This window comes from Apteryx mantelli, chromosome 2, assembly GCF_036417845.1.
Source record: "Apteryx mantelli isolate bAptMan1 chromosome 2, bAptMan1.hap1, whole genome shotgun sequence".
Lineage (NCBI taxonomy): Eukaryota > Metazoa > Chordata > Aves > Apterygiformes > Apterygidae > Apteryx > Apteryx mantelli.
Genome location: NC_089979.1, coordinates 139,328,273 through 139,352,647, shown reverse-complemented (window position 1 = coordinate 139,352,647; position 24,375 = coordinate 139,328,273). Strand labels below are relative to the sequence as shown.

At 34.5% G+C, this 24,375-nt stretch overlaps 1 protein-coding gene across 6 annotated transcripts in view; it reads left to right on the top strand.

Annotated features, from left to right (window-relative positions):
* Positions 1-24,375, top strand: part of PHF14 (PHD finger protein 14) — a 172,124-nt gene that overhangs the window by 110,334 nt on the left and 37,415 nt on the right. For all 6 annotated transcript variants that reach the window (XM_067291646.1, XM_067291647.1, XM_067291642.1 and 3 more), the window contains exon 17: positions 6,351-6,468. In XM_067291646.1, the coding sequence (XP_067147747.1) occupies positions 6,351-6,468 (118 nt within the window). The remainder of the gene's footprint in view (positions 1-6,350; positions 6,469-24,375) is intronic.

The window sequence follows — 24,375 nt, the reverse complement described above, 5'->3', positions numbered from 1 at the left end:
TCCCAGAACAACTTAGGCTGGAAGTGACCTCTGGAGGACATCTGTTCCAACCTGCCACTCAAAGCAGGGCTGACTACAAAGTTAGATCTAACTTTAAAATTAGTTGAATATCTTTGGGAGTAGAGAGACAGCCTCTCAGGATAACCTGTTCCAGTGTTTGAAGAGGCTGTATCATTAGGCCATGTCATGTTTAATATTCAGTATTGAATGTATGTACATTCACCTCAGAATTTTAGTGCTGGAACCAATCCCTGATGCCTGATGCTGAAATCACCTAAAAGCTTGATTGACCTGTGTAAGGGGACTGTTTTAAATTACACTGGTGCTAATGATTTTTTAAGACAGAAACTGCAAAACACCTTGATCATCCATTTTCATCTGTCATACTTACCGACTGAGGCGTTAAAAACAGGAAATAGAAAACCAGCCTTTTCCATTTTACACTTAATCATAAATTTCTCTGTTGCTAAACTTGACAATGTTCTGCCTGATGAGTCTGAAAGACAAAATGTGGTAAGGATCTAGACCTTTTAATTTTTATTTTAGACTTTTAAATTGGTGTCTAAATACAGGGTCATATCACACTTGTATGTCATAGGCCAAGTACAAAACACAGCAAAATGAAAGCAATTTCCATTGGAATCCATGAAGCAGAATTGAACAGTTTTGATGTAGAAGGGCAGTGTAAGGTGTGAAGATTTAAAATATTTTCACTTTGTTTCAAGAGATGTCAGAAGCGAAGGCTAAAAAGAAGAACGTCAAAACAGTCCGTAATGGAAAAGTACTATTATGTTGTCTCCTCTTAGTGAGGCAAATAAGCATACTTTTTAGACAGCGTAGCAATGCAGTTGGTATACTAATCTGCAGTTATATCCCTATTAGTTTTTTGATTAATTTTCTTTTTTAAACAAAGGGACAGGAAAGTGACGACTTTGACATTACTTGTAATAGTTGATGTTATTCCCCAACTCATAGTATTCATTGCTATCCACCAGAAGTTATCTTTCCCTTGGTCCAGCTACAGTTAAGGTATCAAAGGAGCACTCCTCTCCTGTTTCAGCACAAAGTCAGTCATCTTAGATTTTACGGTTTAAATTTGCTTGAGCTACATCAGCTTACTTTGTATTGGGGAGTGCTTACATGATCCTTTTCATCAATTCTATCAGGCAACCAGTAACGGGAAACAAAATGATGACTATGGCTTAAACTGCCTTAGCTGTTTTTAAATTGTTTTTCTGAACCCAAGAATGTGCTGCAATCTAAAATTAGCTCCTTGTGCACTTCTCCAGCTGTTTACAGTTTCAGAGTGGTCCAACACTGTTGGCCCCTGAGGGATTAAGAGGAGAGAGTCCTGTGCCTGAGAAGCAGCATCTGTTCCTCGCGTGTTAAGAGCCTGTAATCAGAAATGGGGTCCAGAACAAGCCACCAAGAAAAGATGCTCATCAGTAGAGTCTAACCCACACAGATGTTGGAATAGCCATCGTGTTGCCGTTCTGAATTAATGGGGTTTGAGTGAGCCCCCATCCCAGTTTAGTTCTCTGTGAGTTTAGAAGTTCTGGATTAATTTACTTGGAAGTTTGCCAGAGTCAGGCTTGTGTGACAGGGATCTCTAATGGTGATGATGATTGGTTGATAGTGTATCAAAGTTAAATGTCCTTTTTCTGTTAAAATAGATTTTTTTCTAAGCCATTGTGATTGATAGGGAGTAGTGTATATATTTTGCAATTTTGTATTTTGTTCAACATGATACCTTTTAGCCTGACACCGTAGACAGTGTGCAGTGATGTGTACATAAGTGAGAGATTTTCTGTAATCTCTGAAGAGTATTTGTGAAGTTGTATTTAAAGATTAGCTTATTAATGTTGTGTTTCAGGGACATGTAGGTAATTACTTTTATGGCTATAGATGGGTGCTGCTGTCTTGTGAATGCAAAATAGGTTTCTTCACTCTGTCTGAGTCAGCTTTTTGTGATTTTTTACATGATATTAACTAGTGACTTACAAACGTGCCAGTGATGGGCATATTCTGCATTCACTGTTCCTTTATAAAAGCACAGGTCTTTTTCCCTAGTGCTAACGTAATGACTTCTGAAGGCCAATTGATAAGATTCCCTCCTTTGCAGGTAGATGCAAGGTAATGAATTGGATGTGTGCTGGACTTTGTAAATAAAATGAGATTGACCCCAGCCATTATCTCATTTATCTTATTTACATTGTAAAATCAGTATCTACAGTATTGATTAGAACATAATTAGTTAATTATGAACAGGAAAATGCAGAGTTATGTAGGGCTTGAGCACAGCTGGCTGTACTGCTAAAAAAAAAAATAAATCCAAGAGGATGAGCAGATGGAGATCAATTCATTAAAGAACAAAGCAGACAGGTTTCAGGTATGGAAATGCCTAATCAAGCCTTGCCATGAAGATGTAGCTGACCTTCATTCGATATTTTTATAAATAAAAAATGTTTTCTTCCATTATTATTTACTTTTTAAACATTACTTCTGAATTCACCTTTCTTCTTCTCACTCCATTTTCTCTAAATACGGTGAGCATATATCTATCTTCATTAATTGCTGGAACGAGGAGCCCAGCATTTTCTAATTTTGATATATAAGGTGATTTCAAACTTGTTAAAAGCATTGATAGTAAGCAATTACCTGTCAGTTAAAGATAATTTAGGAGGTAAGTTTAGCTTACCTTTATGTGAATCTCTGTTTTTATTTTTGCAGAGTTTTGGGTATGGCTATTAGGCCAGGCCACTGAACATGGCTGTGCACTTAATCACATTCAGAGATCATGTAGTTAACCCATAGTTATCCACAAATAATAGTAAGATAAAACATTCGCTAGTTTAAGGACAGTTTTGAAGATGTGACCTTGAATCCAGAAGGTTTTGAACTGAATTTTTAAAATGAAGTGAGCAGAGAGGTTGGGTTTTTCCCTTGTGTCTTTTTTTTTTTTTTTTTCAAGCACAATAGTTTAACTTGGACTATTTAACCATCTTCAGGTTGGAAATGGATGATATTTGTTAATGACAGTGCAGTGTGGATCCTTTGTGCTGTCAAAGTCCGTATTGTGACTGATCTGTGAGTACCTTTAGTGAAAGACTAAGACTGTGAGCACAACACCTTTCATGACCCAGCAATTTCACTCGATAATTAAGTTTGAAAGTATTCTTTTATTTTGTGTTGGTTTCTTATTTACCGAATCTGACAGTGCATTTTCTATCATCTCATGTTGCTAGACAAAGGAATGCTCCTAATAATATATGCCTAAGGACTTAATAATCTCACTTTACCAATGCCATTTTAACCTAGGTGTAAGGTTTTCTTTCTGAATTAGTTAAACTGTGACTGTGTTTATGCATAACAATCTTGTTTTGTGTACTGAAATGTAAGCTTCGCTTTCTGTCATAATTCAGTCTCATCAGACAACAGAGTTGCCAAACAGCTGGTGCAGCTGTGAAATACTTATGTTTGAGTCCTGCATTTTTTTTATGGGTGTGTGCACCAGCAACGTGCTCTGAATCATAGCTGCTTGTGTCCAGTGCTGCTGAAATAAAAAGTCATGGCCAGACTTTCCTTAACTTTCGTAGGAATGCTATCGGCCTGTCGTCAGAATGTGGGGCTAAAAGCATCATCTTTAGCCAAGGTACTACTGCATGTATTCATCACCTTTCTCCCAGCATCATGCTCATGGAATTTGTGGAGTTATGTTCCACTATCCAGAATTTGTACTCTAATAAAAAATAGTATGAAGGAAATGTTTCAGAAACTTTGGGATAGTCTTACTTTTACAGATATGCAACTTTTAATATTTTTGATATGTGATGGTATGCTTCTATTATTTGGCTTTTCTCAGCTGTGCAGATGCAGTTAGAAAGTATCAGTATCTGAAAACTTTCATTTAGATTCCTTTAATTTGTTCCAGGAAAGTGCTGTTTTTGTTCTGCTAAACTAAACAGACTTTAGTTGTTATTAATTTTTAATTTAAATATTGTAAACATTCAGCTTTGGAATGGGGCCTCAAGACCTGTATTTAGTTTCATGATCTGGTTTTTTCAACCCAACCTTTGCTGACCTCATCAGCGTGCTTCTGAAACGTGGCTGAAGGTGCAAGCAGAACGTAGCACATTCCAGGTACAAAATGAAGAAGATGTAGGAAGAGATAGCAAAGTGTAATTCTGAAGAGGAAGCAGTTTTTGTTGAATGTGTAAATGTTTCTTTTTATAGACAATCACCTTAGAAAAACCACAGCTGAATACAATCTGAATTAACACTTTGAAGTCAGATGTAGATTTTAGGATTAAGCATAATACTTTGAAAATGTACTAAATCAGTCAAAAATAGTGTTATCCCATATCATGTGTTGCTTAGAGGGTCCCAGGTAGTTTACAAAAAGGGATTTCTGATACGCCCTGCAAGTGCTTATTTGTGGAATAAGATTCTAGGTATAGAAATAGGTTAGTATGATTATATTCCTTTACAGATGAGAACATTGAGGCTCAAAGGAAGTTTAATCATTTGCTGAAGGTCACACACACTGTTAACAGAACCAGGTGACAGGGTGTGGGAGTGTAACCTGTCTCATCTCCCACTCTCAACCTTTTTATTATTTTAGTATGCCTTTCACAAGAAATAAAACTGCTTAGATTTCTAATTATAAGTAATGTATTTCTGCACTAGAACTTCTGTGTCTTTAAAAACTGAAAAGTATGGTTTCCCTTTTGAAGTGTTTCTCTTTGTGCTGGAATTAGGTTGTGTTGTTACAAAATATTCATGAAGATATAGTTTGTAATATGGTATATCCCATTTTTTAAAAATACCAAAACCATATCAGGCCAATCTTGCACACTGGTAAGCTCTCATTACTGCTTTGAATATCTGCTTGACAGAAGACAGTACGTAAACATGCAGTGCCCTTACCAGTGCTCATGGGTTATGTGTAACTGCTGAAAACAGGGGACCTACCTAGCATGCATAGCCTTGACAGCAAGGCCACAAGTGTTTACTCTGGTTAAACAATCATGTTGACGAAGCGGTTAGTTCTTTTTATGAAGATTAGTCTTGGGAGAAAAATCACATGAAGATTTTATTCTTTTAAAATATAGCTATATGCTCTGTTGGTTGAATCCTCTCTGTGATGCACCCTGTGTTCTGTTGATAAATGATATTTCTCTATTCTTGATCTGATGATGGCCATGCTATGTTCTTGTTGCAATTTTCGGAGAATTTTTTGTTTGTGCATTTTGCAGAGGAAAATGAGTGTCAAGGGAAGCAGAGAGTGAAAGTGCAGGGGATTTCTTAAAGATTTTAATCTTTAAACATGTACTTTATTTCCTATTTTTGGATTATTTTTATTGGCTTTAATTCATGAAGCTTTAATTCAGACCTTAAGGACATTAAATGAAGAGAACCTGACAAAATTAAATTTGAAAAAAGCTTTCTTTTTCACACAAAAGAATACAGGGGGATATGCAAATAAAGTGAAGAAGATAGCAAGTTCAATAAGATATATTAAAATCTTTTTCTCCTTTTGAGCATATTTTTGTACTGTCTAATTTAAAACCCCTTTCATGAAGTACTTGCTTTACTGCAGCATATCTTCAATGCCAGTGCATTAAGAATGTGTGAGCAAAGAATAGTATGATATATATTTCGAGCTTCATATGTGGACCAAATGTAGTACAAAACACTAATGAAAGGTTTATTAATAAAACAGAAAACTATTGTGTGTACAGAGGGCAGTTTTTATAAGTGCAAGATGACAATGAAATGCTTTTAAGTGAATGCCCCTACCCAGTAAATTGAAAGAGAATTCAGAAAATATTCTGTGCATTTATCAACCACATAGTCATAGTTTTAAAAAATACAATTCATAGATGTAAATTATACTTGAATTAGTGGATATATCAGAAAACATTGTGCAAGATTTGCCTTGAAAAAGTGAATGTGTAAAACATTCATCTTGAAACTGAAAAATGAATATTGTCATTATCTTAAAAAAAAATTAAAGAAATTTCTGAAAACATTCTAAAAGGTAACCTTGAAGTATCTTAAAATGTGAGTTGCTCGTTATCCATTTTTTCTTTAATTTGTAAGTCTGTTAAATAATGTCATTTATATACAATCATGCATATATAAGATATGCATCACAAAGGGGATTCATTAGTGTTTGCATCAGAATATTCCAAATAAGACAGAACCTACCTGAAATGTGTTTTCTTGAAAATATCTCTTTCAGAAAATGTGCATTCTGTGCCATGATAATGGATCAGGAAATCTTGCGTGAGAGTTGCAGGGAAGCTCTGTCTAAATAATAAATACAATTTGTATTTTTCCTTTTGCAGATGCGATGAATGCAAACTCTGCTACCATTTTGGCTGTCTAGACCCTCCCTTGAAAAAGTCTCCCAAGCAGACTGGCTATGGATGGATTTGTCAGGAATGCGACTCTACATCCTCCAAAGTAAGTTAATTCATCCGGTGCAAATAGTTGGGGTATTTTGGTTTTAGCAGTCTTACTAACCATCTGAAGTTTTTGTTGGAATGCTCTGCATTGCTCTGCTCTGAAAACCACAGTGAAAGCATAAGGTTATGATTTCAGATCCTCTGCAGAACAGGTTAAAAACAAACTGTATGCAAAATGGGAATATTCTTAATCAATAAAGAGAATTTTATCATTTTATCATTTAAATATTTTCACAGTAAAGTGTTCTCCCTCAGAAAAAAAGATTAAAGATGCTATATTGGGATTGACAACTTTATTGACAAGTGATAATATTTTAGGAATAATACAGAGCAGAAACCTCAAAGGATGAAAATAGAAAATATGTCTTTTTCAATATGACTGAAAATGATTTGGAAGAGTGCATCTGTTCTTTTCTTTGGGGGGCGGGGGGTTGTTTGGATTTTTTTTTGACTGGAGGAGACTTGTGAAGGGTGTATACCAAACAACTTTATGTTGTTTGGGATAACTTGACCAAGGACAACATTTTAAAATTAGAGGTAAACTTTTGACAGAGATTAACTTTCTTTAATAATATTAAAAGTAATTGTCTGCTTCTGTAGTACTGACCGATCAAAGAAATAAAGTTTTTGATTCTTTGTTTTTCTGCCCAAAAGCTTGCTTAGTACTGACATTCTTTTCTATCATCACTGTAATCTCTGAAGAGACACTTTCCACTTGATTTTTAAAATTGGATTTAAAAAATTCAACTGATATATCACTGCTAAAAGAATAGAGCATTCTAAAAGTCTTCAAAATTTTACAGGCTTTTCTGTTACTTTCTTGGTATTTGGCAGAATTTTTCAGCTAGCAAGAAAGTGACTCAGTATTTGGATATGCAGGGTCACAGGCTATGCAGAGGCACAGGCTGTCATAAGGTACCTGTTAGCAGACTTGGCTATTTGCTCTTTCATGATATGGCTTTTAAGAATGGAAGATACAAAAAGTCCAGACAGAAGTATAATTTTTTGACTTTTTTTGACTTGCTAGTGTCCCTGAGCAACTGGAACAACATGGTACTGAGTTTCACCTGGGGATTAATCAGTTTGTTCTTTTGTAAGGAGATGTGGAGATAGACATCGGAAATTAGCTGTCCACTGCAGTTTGAACATCAAACAATCTTTCTTCAGTACCACTTACATACAATGGATGGTCCAAGAGTGAATTAAAATTGTTATTTAATTTCTTTCACTTGTTTCAACTAAAAGAGCTTCTTTATAACATTAGTAAAAATCTTCCATCTCAGCTTTTTCTGCATAAACAGAATCAAAGATAGTTTTTGCAATTTCTAATTTTTTTTTCCAGGAAGCTGGCACACTACATACTAGATAAATTTTTTTCAAATACTTTAGCATGTAAATTAAGTATGGTTGACTCATTTACTGCAGGGAATATGTTAGTTTTAAGGTGCCTGTTGAAAAACACAAGGTTTTGAGAAGTAAATCAAGTTTATCGGTTAGAATCGTGATATGTACTGTATTATGCTAGGAATTAATACAAAATTAAGAGAAGTTTGTTATTGTTTCTAATTTTAATTCATAGAGAATTTTTAATGAGTATATCTAAAGTCCTTATTGCACTTAGAAATAAAGGCAATTTGATCTGTATTTGAGTGAGAATGTGATGAATCTGATGGATACTGAAAAACTGTCTTATGGGGACTCCTTGTGGTTTTCTTTAGTCACTTTGATATAGCTTTTTCACAAAGCTATGCAAAGAAAATTCTCTGAAAAAGCTGTATTGCTGTCCATGTTTCAAAAAGATCTTTTTTATTTAGATTTTTTTAGTTTTATTTTATATTGCGTTACAAATTCAAGTAAGATAGTCTTAGTTAACTAAACTACTTGCAAACCATCCTTAACGTGAATATATTTCTAAAAAGCTTAGAGCTTTGTTTATATATTTAATCATTTTCAATCTCAATTTTCTATATGGCTTTCTAATTGAATGTTATGTACCCACTACTTTGCTCAGATTTTCACAGGCAGAAAGAGCTCTGATACGATAAGGCTTTTTCTGTGCCCCCCCACGCTAGAAGGAGTAGTCTTTCCAATGGGTCTGTAGAGCTGGGAGGAGGAGAACTGTACAGAAAATGTCATTGTTTGCTGCAGTCTAACTGATCTATGGGTGAATTGCAAGCCTGAGCTACCAGCATTTTCCATCTCTCCGTCACCCACTAAATCCAATTTTTGTTGTGTAGTTTTCATTTCTTCAACTTTGTTCGTCTGCTTTGATCCAATTTAGATCACCATTTTAGTGTAGATTTTAAAATTCCCCAACCATATCTTCTGTAGCTGTGTTGAACCTTGAAAAAAATTGATAAGTAAATTACGCTGTTTCAATGGAGAGAGAGATTACAATGCATACATAGCATACTATGGTATATTCAATGAGTTTTATTTCTAATTATGTTTTTCAATTTTAGGAGTTCAGGAAAAGTTGCTTATTGCTGACTTAACAAATAATGTGATTTTCTTTCAGATTTTACTAAACACCTGCAGGTATCAGCAGTACAAAGGATGTAATGCAGCAGTAATAAACATATGCTTTAAATTGTTACCTATCATAAGCACTGGAGATGCTTCTTCCTTTTGGCTCATACTAATCACAGGACTCTCCAGCAACTTAGTTTTTCCACCAGTGTAACATATTCCCATATTACCCTGCCTGTCAGATAATAGACAGACTGACTTTGCTGTAGGGCATGAGGGCAACAGTTTTTCTGCTGTTGCCCTCATGCCCTACTAGCCGTCACATTTATGGAATGGGTGATGCTCACTACTAAGGTCTGACAAGCTTTCTCATCTCAAAAACACTGTAGATTTTGTTATATCACATGAAAGCTGAAGTAAACCTATAAGGTAGCCATTTCGTTAACATTATCTACCTACCCTGCAAAAGGAATATTCTGCACTTTCAGTATTGCCAAACCTTACCGCTCTAAATCAGAAATTTCCTGATAACTTGACATAACAATACTCAGAAGATTTGTTATATAGAACCTTATTTTAATTGAATTTAATAAAAATAAAATACAGACCAAATCATTCAATATCATGATGTGGTAATATTCAGTAGGAATAAATGTGATCTGTCCATCTATTCATTTTCTGCTATAAAGATCCTCCTGTAAATATTAGATGTGGCTATTCAGGGTTCTTTTCTATTGCCTTCCTTTTAAAAAGTACTGTGTAAAGTACTTCCTCCAATTTTAAAATTTTGCAAAGAACCAAGGCAGCAAAAAGTTTAAACATATATCATATTAGCTATAATCACTGTGCTGGTTAGGTTTCTATCTGTTCATCTTTGTGTACAATCTATTTTGCAAAAATCTGCAGTGTGTACATGTCAGGTCATTATTTGATTACTGCAAGATCAGCTGCTTTGCCTGTAGACTTCTGTTTAGTTCGCTTTTATTTCATCTTTTTACAATATTGCACTTTTTCAGTGGATATAAATTGTCATGTGTATATGCATAGAATTCTCATCTAAACCCCTCCAGAAATAATTTCTGGAACTGCAAATCCATGAGACACCAGCCCTGGCAAATAATATTTTTTATACACCTTTTGTGGTGGAAAGCAATCATGGAGTTTTTCTTATGTCCTGTTAGCCAAGTAGAGTCATTTGTTTGAGCATATCCTGCTTTTACATAGTGAATAAGCAAATGTAATTGGACACTATATTAAAATATTGAAGATAATGTTGGAAATGATCTTTGAGAAATAAGGAGAATCATTAAAATACCTAATAATTTATTTCAAATCTCTTAATTTGGTTGGAAAAAAGAAAAAAAATAGAGGAGTTGAATTTCATTCCTTTTGTATGTGGAATTTTATTCTAGTAAAATATAAAGAAGGCGGTTAACAAGGCCTATGAGGAGTATAGAAGTTTCTGCTTTACTAATGAATCATACAAGTGTCAATCTCATCATGATTTGTACTGTTTCATTTTTCTGTTATTTCTTTTCCTAAAATTCAAGAAACATCTTTATCACATATTTTCACACAACCATGTTAAATAAAAGAAACAGCAGGAGCAAAAATCCTGATGTCAAGGTCTCAAAATTTAGGAAATACCAGAATCAAGGTGGTGTGCACAACTTTAAGCTCTGTTATGGATATGCATGAATGTACAGCCTTAACTTGTTGCTGTTTTTTCTTTTTTTTTTCTATAGGACCTCTGATTTATCTGGTTTAGCTGTTAGGGGTTTCTGAAATGGATTGTTTTGGGTTGAATATTGGAAGAAAATACTGTCTTTAGGTTTTGAAAACAAAAGTAATGATTTCAGACACAGAAAAAGAGGAAGATTGGCCTTATGCTTAAAGCAGTTGAGTTGTGATTGGAAAAATGAATTTTACCCACACCTCCTTGAATGCTGGACAAATTAAAATTTCAAAGGGTTATTAACTTTTTCTCCTTGTTTGCTGCTGCCCAGCTTGCGTGCCTTGGCCTAAAGTGCAAAAATGCTGAATTCTTAGAGCTGCAGCTGGTTGTACTGTAAACTATACTTTGAAAGCATTAAGTGTTGTATGATGCTTAACCTGCTCCAGAAAATGCAGTCTGGACTATCACAAATTGAGTACCAAATTTAATACAAATAGAAATTTTAAATCTTAATCCCCTTGTGGTTAGGCTTCCTCCATATATATTGAGTGCACTCTGTTGTATCAGGGCATCTTCTTTGGAGGATGCACCAAACAAGTACATGTACTGCCACCATGGCAGACAACATTGCAACTCAAAAAATGAGAAAAGGATACTACTGAAAAATCTGCTTGCTGATACAAGCAGAAAATAATATAATAGAAAAAAGTTCAATTTTTATGCAACATTTTTCAGGCTTAAGTTAGGAGAATTTCAGAGTGGTTTACCAAATAACAAATTGCGTAGTGCAACAAATTGCATAATGCAGTGACCGCATTTGCAAAGGTAAAATCTGTTTTCAGTTTTAGTAAGTGTACGTATTATGACCTACTTTCTGATATGGTGAGTAAGGACAATAGAATTAAAGGTTTTTTTGATTATAAAATTTAAAGTTGTTTGAGTAGAGTTGAAAAATGCTACATAAATCAGATTTGGAGTTGGTTTTGTGGGTGTAATGTAGCGAAAGATTTTTTTTTTTTATATAGCAACTGGAAAATATTTGATTGCTTTAAAATCACTGTTGTCTTTTTAGGTTTGTCAGAAGTAGTGAGACGTTGGCACTGGAGTGATTTCCTTTAGATTGAACAAGAGAAAATTATCCAGATCTGTAAAGCTGTGTGAGAATTTAGCAGAAGTCCTTGTACCACTTAGGCCCTGTTTTGAGAACTTAATAATGCCAAACCTTGAAATAGGAATGAATTTTACTATCAATATAGTCCAAAAAAGGGTGAAATTTCAGTGTACTGTAGATTTTATCACTTGACTGAAATATTGGCAACTGTATTTTCATATTTGCTCCCCAGGTACCATATCTATAAAAATGAGTTGGCACAGTCTCTGTTTTTTTCTGGCAAGCAAGTATAATAAATCTATGTAATGAATAATTTATGCCATAAAATGTTCCAAAAATAATCAGCCTTGAAATTAACTTAAGATGGGACTTGATTTACAAATAGAAGATAAATTCAGCATAAAGTTTGTTGGTGTTAAATCCCCAAATTAATCCAAATAATACACTCAGTTGTCAGAAGAAGTTTCCCATAGTATAACTAGGAACTTTAGATTTAATGAAAAAAGGTTAAGAACTGTAAAGTACTTCTAGAGGGATGTTTATTTTAAATATTTTAATTCTTTTCCACATCAAAATCAATTCTACCAATTCCAAATACCCCATGTTATTGAATGCCAGATCCTCATCATGAACTTCTAGTGCTTGTACTTCTTATTAGGTGCAGTTTAACTGTATCAAAAAAAGCATAGTCAAAAATGGGCAATGCGGCATTCTCTTTCCTATAAACTTATCTGGAAAAGTCTTCTGACTGGTTATGTAGGGTGATAGTAGATCTAATAACAGCCAGCAGTTTAAATAAATTGAAATACAGGAATCTTATTCCTCTGCTTAATAGTGAACAGTTGTTTCAAATGCAAAGACAGATTTCTAATTCTGAAGCATAACAAAATGGGATAGATGATGATTGTTTAAAAAAAAAAAAAAAAGGTCTGGTTAGCAGTGCAAAATAAAATATATAATTTGTACTTTTATTAAACTTTGTCAAAAAACATCAGTAATCACAAATCTGTTTTCACAGAGCCTGTTTTCACAATGGTCTTTTATGAGCATGTACTTAGACAACTGTTAAGATTTACACTATATATAGCAGTGCTAAACAGATATTTTTGCCAATAATGCCCCAACTACTTGCCCCAGTTACTTGGATCAAAATTTGTTTGGTTTCCAGTATTCGTTTTCTTTTGCCCCATAATGTTTTACATCCAGAAGGAGACTGAAGAAATCCCTTGCTACTTAACATCATTTATTCTTTTTACACAAACACACAAACAATGTGACATTTTTTTCAAAGTCGAAACTTTGCACACTCTTACAAGTTCTTTTTCTTGATAGACAGCAGCAGTACCATTTCATGCCTTCCATAACACTGTATATTTTCTGACAAAAGCAGAGTGAAAAAGTGTTTCAAATACTACTGAAGAGAGTTTTACCTGCTGAAAATAGTCATTCATTTTGGTGTCATTTTACACACAACTTATAGTACTTTTAAAATGAAGCAAATTATTTTTTCAAGAGGCTCTCACGAATCAGATTATTACTGAGGTGTTCCTGCTTTTCATAAATTGCCTTGACAATTTTGCTTTATTGCAACTAAAAATATGCTACTGAAGTAAAAATAAACAAGGGTGACTGAAACTAGAAACAAGCTTGGTCATTAATTTTCGCTTAGGTTAAAATACTCATCCATGCCTAATTTTCTATGGAACATTTACATGACATCTAAGAGGTACCTGGTTTGTAACGTACCAGACTTGAAAATTTTAAATCACAAATACAAAGTAGTGATTATGCATTTTTAATGCATCTAATCCAAATATACACAGTCTACTCTTTAAATATCTAACCCTCTAGTGTAGATGTAGTTTAGTTTAGATAGAATAACTCTGCTGCCTTCCCCTTAAGGTAGTGATTAAGGAAGCAAAATCTCTTCACCAGGCAGCTGTTAGAAGCACCAGTGCTACTCCTTACCTTCCTTAGGAGATGCTTCTAACAAAATCTGCTTACAGTTATGGTTTATCTGTGAAATAGCTCTTCTGTTGAATTACAATGTACACCTCCTAAGCCATGACAAAATGAATTTACAGCCTAAGTTGCCCACTGCTGTACTGCTGAGTGGCAAGAAATATCTGCTGGGACATAGCTGCAATTGGGAAGAAATCCAACAGGCAGCTAGCGTCATGTCTGAAGTAAAGCCACTAAACCTCGTTTTATGCTAACACAGCATGAGAGAATAAAAAATGAGAGCACTTTCTCAGTACTGAGCAGCACCCCAGGACACGAAGAAGATTTTATAACTCCTCTTTGGTATGCAGGAATGAACAGCATCTGCTTCACACGTATGGGAGAGGATTAAGCCAAAAGCAGGGTCTGGGAAAGACAGGAGAAATGCTTACTCCTTAAAGGACCTAGAGGCCTTCTCTTTCTTGCTTTTGAAAATCAAACTTCTAGTTATTTACAGCTGTAGAGTAGTATTGTGACAGAGAATTTTAAAATTTGAAGGTGCTGTATAGGAATATAAAAGACATGGAAGTAGTAAACTTAAAACAGGTTTTCTCATTAAAGTCACAGAATGAAATTTTAAGTGTATGAAAATAGCAGTGTATGAAAGTTACCAAATGTAGCTGCACAAACATTATAGGTTATACCACTAAAATACATTCAGATGTACTTTATCAATCCAGTTGTTTTCTTATTTGTAGATTTCCTAAAATAATGAGCTTTTAAACTGAGTATTGATACTTAAAGGCTTCATGCTGACAATGGAGTAATAAACAAATTTTCCGATAAATTGTAATTGACCATTACCACTTTCTATTAACAATCCTGATTGCAAATATTGAGTTTTATTTACTTAATTAGTAGAACATATTGATTCCTGAAGTGTCTGAAGAACACGTGAATGCAAAGTTTGTGGATATTTTAGCTTTCTGAGCCTTGATTAACTTTTTGGTTTAGATCATATAAGCTGCCAGAAAGGCAGTATTAAAAAACAGGTACAGCATGCTTAATGTTTTCTGAGTTGAATATTCATATGGAATTGACGATTCTGAACAGAAAGCATGAGAGATGAGTACTTTGGAATTACATAAAACAAAGGGAACCCTGCGAAATGCAACGGAGTATATATCTGTATTCTAGTGGCATCCCAATCCAATTACGTATGTTTTATGTAGGACCAGAGAATCAGTAATTAAAGAAAAATTGTATATCATAATTCTTCACAGCTAGTCCAGCTTTATTACTCTGCAAATTATGTTAGCACATAATCATATTCCCTGTGAGAAAGAAAGAATTAGATCCTAAGTTATTAGTCTCTGGATAGGGTCTGAACACAGTGTCATAGCTGCCTAACTAACCGCTCATGTTTACTCTCAAGGTTGATTTTATATTATAGTTTTTCAAAGAAATGCAACCAAACACTTCACTTTAAGTAATGTGTCACTCATCAATGTAAATTACTAGTGCTGCCAGGGAAAAATCTAATCAGACTGAAACAGGGGAGAGAAAGGAAAGGGGAAAAGAAAACAAAAAAGTGAAGTTTTATAAGGTGCTAAGCAAGTTATGATTTTTAGCGGACTGAAGATTTGCTTTTCATAGTGGTGTTAGATAGTGGTTGTGAGGTTTCGTCTCCATTCTCAAATAGAGATTCTCTTAGTGCCAGCCACATTTAATCACATTTTGCAAAAGACAGCTAGGCATTGCTGATTTGTGCTGTGTCAGCCGCTTTCGGTGCAAAGGAGGAGAGTGTCTCATCACTCGAATTTTAGCATTCTTTAGCAGAAGAGTTCCCCTCATCTTAAAATTGGCTCAGCAAATAGCTTGTGTGGGAATATAACTGTAACTGCATTATAATTAGCTCTACCAAGAAAGTGCACAAATACTATGTGGAATTTTAAGGTGCTTTTGAAAAGATTTTCTCAAAACCTTTAAAATGTATATTGTTAAATTCTGGCAGCAATTAAGTTTATCTCAGATTTTTCAGTAAATGTGTCTTTGGTAACAGTTGGAAATTATTATATGGTTCAGTGGTTTGAAACACCTTTGAGCATGTTTGGAAAGTCTCAAGTATATTTCAGCTGCTTTGGAAGGTTCAGAGCATCAAATAACTAAATGTTTTCATATTTGGAAAGCCTTGAAATCTGTAGATATCAAGATTTTCTTATAGTTACTAATCTCATGAAGACTGAAGGGCAGGAGGTACCCTTTCAGATGTGGTTTAAATAGACAAAAGCAGTGTCAAAAAGAAAATAGCAAGATAACTCAGTATTTCTGGAAGGTAAACGAGTGTGCTTAGAGCTAGTTAATCATATTACGTGTTTATTTTTGGATGTAATTATTTTGGACATTATTATTGTGGATGTAATGAATATTAAATATGTAACCAGTCATGTGCAATAAATAAGGATACATTTCAAACACTAATATTTGCAAGTATTTTAGAAAAGAAAGCATAGCGGGTAACAACAACTTTGCACAAATGGAAAGCAAGGTAAACTAGCAGTTCAGTAAAAATTCATGGTTTTAATGAAAAATGTTCAATTCAGTACTTAATGCATACAAAGAAATTGTAATCAACATGTATTTTTACAACTGCTTTAATAAATTTGGGGGGGGGGGAAATATTGTGCATTAAATAAATGTACAATTTGCCCTGCTGCTCCCTACTAGCAGATAATATCTCCATTGCTTGTTCAGGATGAAAGTATTGCAGAAGGCAGAGCAATTTCAGAACAAAATTATATTCTAATTTTTTTTTTTATATTGTCAGTGGTAAGGAACTTTGTGAAGGTTATTATAAAGTGTCTGTGTTCTTATAAGGATAGCTTCAAGAGTCTTCAGTATCACCCACATTTAAAGGCAAATTGTGAGAAAATGCAAGAAGTTTGAGATTTGGGAAATGTGATTTATTAATCTGTCATTAACTCTCTCACTGGAATGACCTAGAAACTTACTGTTGTTTATGCATTTTCTGGGTAGAGCATAGACAGTGACTGTGAAGTGTTCCTTGACATAAAATACTAAAGTATTCAGAAGACAATCTGTACCCTTCCTCAGGTACCCTAGCTACTATGCAATGAATCATTTTATCCAGTGATTCATTCTTCCATGCAAAGGGAGCTACTTCAGCAAAAGACTAGCCAGATGGTTTAAGCAATCTCTTGGGAAATATGATTTTGAACCCTCTTAAGAGGAAAAGGGCAGTGAACCAGGATCTCCCTGTGGTGGTTGAATGTTTTGACCAATGAATTTGGGGCAACAATCAAACCAGTGTCTTAAAGGTACAGCATTACCTCTCCCTCTCTCTTCTTTCTCGTGTGTGCACTCTGTCTCTCTCCTTTTTTTTAATTTGAAAACAAAAAAAAAAAAAAAAGGAGGGGGGCACTAGTTCAATGTAGTGAATCTGAGGAGGAGTAAAGGAACTCATGATAATCTAGAGTAACATTAATGAATTCTGAATAAAGATGGTATTTAAAATATGCTGTTATTCTGAACATTTCTGAATTTTGGTATGCTCATTTTCATGGATCTTTAGGCTTGTTGGACTCAAGTATTTTCAAACCAAGAGTACATGTCTTTATTTCTTGAAAAACCCTACTCTGTTGTTAAATCGGTCTTCCTTGTTAGTTATTTCCGATGGTTGGTTATTATTTGGAAAACATGAATCTTCCTTGTCAGCTTCCCAGCTAACTGATGTTAGTAGTTTGCAATTTTGTGTAGTTGGGTATGCTGTACTCTTCAACACGCAGCATTATCTACACATTGGGAGTGAACTTCAGTCTTGGAGTACCACCTTCAGGGATAGATTTGACTTGAAACATGGTAGTTCTGCTTGTTGCAAGAGAAGCCTTGCCAGTAATTATGCAATATTGTTCCATTTCAAAACATGCTACCTACTCTCTTGCACAACGCTAACTATTCAGGTGCTTATGGTTGGAGTAGGAGGATAAATACTTTTAAATTATGTAGGTACTTTTTATGGAGATGTGAATAAACAGCATCAAAAGAAGACTGTTTTAGCCTGAAGTGCTGTTAAAACATTCTTGAGTTTGCTGTATCAAAGGGATATTTGTGTTCTTGTTTCATTGACTACAAAAGTTATTTCAGCCCTATTTTGATATGAGAGAGTTTGTGGAGAGTTTTTTTATATCAGTAGCATCTGAAGGTATAAGGTTTAAAAATTAATACACAGATACATACTGTTAGGATCTTAAATTCTGTAATTTGTATATTTTAGCACTAAGCACTGTATATATACATTTTTAAATGAAAGAAACAGATCACAGAGTCTACAATGTTATTTAAGTAATTGTATTCAAGAGTAAGGGGTTTGGGATGTCTTTTACACATATGAGAACCATAAAAAGGACTTTTATCTGGTAATCTAAAAATAACCAAGGAAAATATTCATGCCTCCTAAAACAAAGGAGTAAGTTCAGCCATTTCCAGTGAATTGAGCTTCATCATTCCATATATCATTTTCAGTGTTTTTAATTAGTGGAGAATGAGGAATTTCCAGGGCTTTTTGAGGAGGTTTTAAAATAGCAGCACTAGTTTTGACCTTTCAGTTCCTGTAAGCTCAACAAAAGATGGCTGATTAATGTCATATCTTAAATTGTGTCAACTGGGCTGTTCATTACCTTTTTAATAAACAGCCCATTTTCAATGTAGCTCAACTTGATAGAATAAAATATCCTTTTGTTTTAGGTGGCTATTTTGTATTAATAAGAGTATCTCTATTAGCAATTTAAAGTTACATAGGTTTCTTTAATTACTGTATTGAAACATTCTACTAACCAGTGTGAAAGAGTAAATCAGGGGCTTCCATGAAATAGGGTTCCCAACTTACTTGTTTGAAGCCCAGTAAAGGATATCTGAAACATTTTTTATTTGGCACAGTCAGATTTTACGCAGAAGTCCAAAAAGCAGAATATAAGAAATAAGAAGCTTTTACTTATATAGATTAATTTCTTCATATCTATATTTTTATAATCTTGAATTAATGTTTTCTTGTTCTGCCATATCAGTTGAAATTAAAAGATTTTAAGAAAAAAGAGAGGGAGGTTGAGGAAAAAATAATGGGACTGCAGAAAGGGTCTTAGCAGGACTTAGAAGGACATGGAAGTAAATGCGGATGCACAGACATTCATAAGTGAGAAAATTCCACTTGGAGAAGTACACAGTATCCCTCATAGGAGAGAGTAGGGTGAGGAATAATACAGGGCCCTGGCAAAGTAAAAAGAGGGATGTGGAGGGCGCACAGAGCCCTTCCATCAGAGCAGGATAGAGTGCTTATAGAAAATCTCTGCAGAACAGGCAGATAAGTGGGTGCCATATGAGGAAAGTTTAGGGAGCGATGAAACTTATGTAATAAACTCAGACTGCAGAAATGATATAGTGTGCAATCCCTTTCTTTATTTCATCTTGTTACTGGAAAAAAATGCTGTATGTGGGGAGAGTTGAAAACCAATCTTGATTTAGTAAGTAGCCTTTGACGGTTTTGTGATGCTTTTGGAGATCTCACATTTTAATATCACTCTGTTTTACATTATGTTGGGAGAATTTGGACTTCAAGGAGTTGAAAAGCAAGAATCAGTGCTGGCAAAGATGTAAGAAACTAAATAAATATTACTTAAAGGACATCTCAAAGTAAAACAAACAAAAAAACCCACTATGAATATGCTGACCCTGTCTTCAGAATTAAGTTAGATGGGACAATTTAAAGCTTTGTTCCAACATCTGACAGACACATTCTGCATGCTGATGCATAACATCTGAAAATTGTGTGCTTGAAAGAAAGCCTTTTCTAAGCTACGTTCTATTTTTGGCAGAATAAAGCAGCTGTTTTTTGGAGCAGAGATCTTCTCAAGTGCTCAATCTTGTAGCACAAGTTAAGCATTAGTACTGTGAGCAAAGTTTTTGTATGTTTTCTCCTAGTCCATTGAAGTGACGTAAAGCAAACTGCTTGGCCATAAGTTGTGTGAATGTGCAGCTTGACCATGGGAGGTGGAAGTAAGTTTGCTGCGCTACATTACTGCTAAGTTAATAATGCTGTATTCCTAAATGCAGTCACTTTGGGCTTAGCAGTCCAAGACCTTGGAACTTTGGGGGCAATTTAAACATGAAATATAATAGCCTAGGAGAGTTTGCTTAGAAACGTGGAGAATTCAGTCCAAAGAGAGGTAGGAATAGTACAGTGACTAATGGAAATAAAGAAAATATGTGGGTTAGAAAGGGAAACTAATTCAGGTTCCAGAGTTTGGTGAATAATGATACCTTCAAATGGTACCTTGCTGTTTTCTGTTTCTATTTGCATATGATAAAGTTGGAAGAATGAACATGAAAAACATTATTTTGAGAGCACTCTAACTTTAAATATACGTAAACTAATTTTATTTTTTTTTCCCCATTTGAAGAAGGCATCCAGAACTTCCTGGATGCCCTTGTTGTATGCCCCTGTTCCCTTTCATGCCTTGACCCTGTTTCCTTTCATGCTTTGTTCAAACACTTTTAATACATTATTAGCAATAGTAGCAGCCTTATTTTAAAACTGCATTCAAGGTGGACATTTAGCCTTTGACCCATGGAACCGTTGGTGGATTTCAAAGATGTAAGCTTGCTTTGTCAGTGCTGCATTTTGTAGGTTAGAGGGATAATACATTGAAACAGGTTGGTATTTATTGGAAACTTGCAATTTTATTAGGTCCTTTGTATTGTGCAGCGTATTTGAAGAAAAAAATTGTGTGAGGCTAAAGAGATGTAAACAAGTTTCTGTATTTGGAAAATAGAGAATTATAAAAGGATTTTCTTTTGCTTCTGTCTTTAAAGGAAGGCAGAAAGTTTAGATAACTTTAGGTTTGTTTATTACCTGAACCAAAACAGTTTTAGAGTCAAGTGAGAATGAGACCCTGTTACGTTAACAATGTGTAAATATAGAAGTTATTCTTCCCTTCTCCCGGGAGAGAAAAAATAGCTAAGAATGTACAAGAAGAGTGGACAACAGTATTACTCCTGTGGTTGACAGTGGAGGAGATTAGCACGTGTACATTACAGGTTATGTCTGTAACTTCATTTCTATGGTGGGGGGGGAGAAAGGAGACTGGCAGATGTTAATTAAAAGCAGTATGAGGAAAGCGTCAAAAGAAGAACAGGGGGAAGAAGGGAAATTTTACAGACCAAGTGCAGTGTGACTTAGACATTTAAAGCCCATATTCTTACCTTATAAACTAACACAGGGTGAAATCTTGGGAAAGACAAAGTGATTGCTAGTTCTCACAGGTGTAAGCAGATTGAGATAAACTCTGAATTCCTCCTAGAGATTTACCTTGGCTTCCTCTGAACCATGTATAAAACTACGGATATTTTGTTTTTACTAGATTTTACCATATTCTGGCTTAGATGTCAAAAATACTTTCAAAGTATGCACTGGGGCTATAAGAGCGAATAAAGAAGGGCAGGAACAGTCAGCTGCTAGGAAAGAGTTGTGGCCTTCTGGGCTACAGAGGGGCCCTTGGTTGACCCAATAAGGCTTTTCCTGTGTAGGAGCAAGATTGAGACTCAGTGAAACTAAAAGCGTTTCAGCACTTCAGCAAAAATGCCCTAATTTCTTCCCATAGTCCTTCAGCCTTAAGAAGCTGGCTTCATGTTTCACAGAGGGCTTTTTTTTTCCTTTTGTAACTCTAAAGAGGGACACATATTTCTACTTTGATACTGTTAAAAGTCTTTGTTAGTAACTTTGGCTTCCAATTCATTACTGCAGTCATATTTTCAGAGCCTGGTGTAAGAGATAAACCCTTTGCAAATGAAGACAGCATCCATTTTCCTTCTACCTCGGGCCACACAGAATTGATTGGGGTAATAAAATGACAGCACCGTGTAATATACTGACGGCTCTTTAATTTGAAAACTAGTTCCAGGCTGATTCAAAGCTTGTTTAAAGCTAATTTATGGCTTGTGTAATTTTCAACTGGACCAAGGTAAAGGATAATATATAAAAAGTGATGCAGAGTTAACATAATATATTCAAATTTGTTATGTTGAAATCATTTATAAAGGGTATTTGGTTTTGTGAGTTGGTTTGTTTGGATCTTTTTTTCATTTTTGTTCTGTTTTGTTTTAAAGTAGCAATGGCAGAAAAAATAGCTGATGTTTGGCTGGTATAAATATTGTAAGACAACATTTTTTCATCATCTTTATTCAAAAGTAACTTAGGCTTTCTGGCAAAGTATTATAAGCATACATTTATTTTATACATCAACTCTATTTTCTTCAAAATCAGAGGCTGTGTCGAGCTTCTGTTTGGTGTGAGTTAACATCTGTTGTAACTTTTACATAGATGGGGAAACAAATACAGTATTTTGTTACCGTAATGTTTCCTAAAAATATTGCACTTAACAGTGATATTTGAGAATGTTATCATTTTCACTGTGAAACCGGTTATGATAAGGGTTGAAAAAGTTATACGTATTTAGTTTCAGTTTTATATTGTGTTTAAAACTTAGCATGCATGTATTTGTGCTTTGTGATTCTGTGTTTATATACTTCTAAACACACCATACATACATACATCACAAAAACCTATTTTTTAATTCTTAATATTAGTGATTGCATACATTTTAAAAAATAATACATATCTTTGTATATGTATTGTTCTTGTATTTGAATAGTCTATTCTTTAAAAAATAACAAGTAAAAATAATCAAGTCCTCAAATAATCAGCACAGCATAACATAAAATGTAAATATTTTCCCCCCAAATCTGTCACTTTTATGTAGCTCATAAATAAAATCCACATCTCTTCTAGAAACTCATTATTTCTGCATGCCCTATTGATTTTTCAGTTTATTGTATTGGTGATACTTCTGTGCAGTAAAGGATAAAACTAAAAGAACAATGTTTACTTCTATTACAGTAGATGCAAATAGAAAATATACCAAATGGGATGAAGGGGAGAAAAGAATTGAATATTTTGAGGGAATTGCATCCACGCTTACATGGAGTGCAAAGACATCTCTTAGAAGATTTATCCAGAAGTCTGATACAATTGGATACACCTTTTGATTTCCCACCTCCTACCATTCGTTGTCAACTTTGAGTTCTGCTGACCTGAACTTAAAAAAAAAAAAAACAAAAAAAAAAAACTGTATTGCAGGTCTAAGAACTTAACCAGCTATGCTTTTGTGTCCCCTGCCAAGAAGGGTCTAACTGGTGCCAAGACTCTAGGAAGCAATTCCCCTCCCAGGACTAGAATATCTGATTTGTTACATATTTGTGTCAACATGTGATTCAAATACTATTTTTTGCAGAATTGTGATTGATTCAAGTCAATGCAATTGTGATATCTTAAATTGTGTGAATATTTAGGTCATGTAAAAAGAGCCATGGCTGAAAACAGAACTGTCTTCCTTGCATGAGCATGACAGAATGTCTACATGTATTTCATATTTCCTCTTTTCTTCAAGGTTTTGTAAGTCCAAGAAGTGTCATGTTCTAGGGAGCTTTGATCAAAATCAGCATTTTACAGGAAAAATGTAATTACTGAGCATTCTGAATTTGTGTGTTTAAGTTGCACTTATATTTCCCTAAAGAATCGCTATATTTTCAGGAGCCTGGAAATACCATCTATGTAATAGTGGTTTCTTCCCATAATTTATTAATTAATGTAATTAAATACTGTGGTTCATTAGAAAGCTATCTGTTGATCTATCTGTCTGTCTGCCTATTCAAAACGCAGATATGTGGCCTTCCATGTGTGGGTTAGAAAATATAATAATATTATAATGAAATAGGAAGGACTTAAGCACCGGAAAAGATAAGTATCAAATAATTCATTGTGTAGCTTACATATGTAGTACATACACATACAGTGGTATGTGTACATATTACATGAACAGTCATGTCCTTTGTTGTTACAGGTGAGGCCTACAGGCCAATGAGTGCCATTGACGTGTTTGTCATGATACAAGGCCTTGTAGAGAGAAAGCAGAGATATCTTTGCAAAGTCAATCTGGTATATTATGATATAAATAATAATTAGGGAAGCCAAGAAAGTAATTTTAATACTGTTTGTTTTAAAGTACCTTTTTCCATTTAACTTTTCTTCAGTAAAAGCATTGTTTTAGATCAATAGTATAGATTTTATGCCTTTCCTCTACAAAAATAAATATTGTTGGGGGGGGGGGGTCGGTTTATTTTATTTGCCTGAATATCAATTGAGGTACTAGAATTGTTGCTAGAACTATTGCTCATTTGATCATGTACTCATTAAACACTGAGAATAAGCTATACGAAAACTTTCACTTGCACCTTACAGCATTTTTATCATTGTACCTTACATGGATGGATCATATTCCACTTATTGAATGTATTCAGATCTGAAAGCTGTACTTCACATGTTGCTTATCTGGTTCAGAATGACACTGATTGAGTCTCATACATATGTTCGGTTCCTATACAATTTTCCTAAGAAGTGACAGCAGTGTGAGAAGAGATAATAAATCCATGTAATTGTCATGAGAGGATTATTTTCTCACATCTCTTTCTGAATAATAAGGTATATTTCCATCTATCTCCTTAAAAATGGAAGCCTTACATTAGCCAGCTGGTCCTTAAGAGAACTACTGAGAAGGATGGCCAAGCTGCTTTGGAAGAAG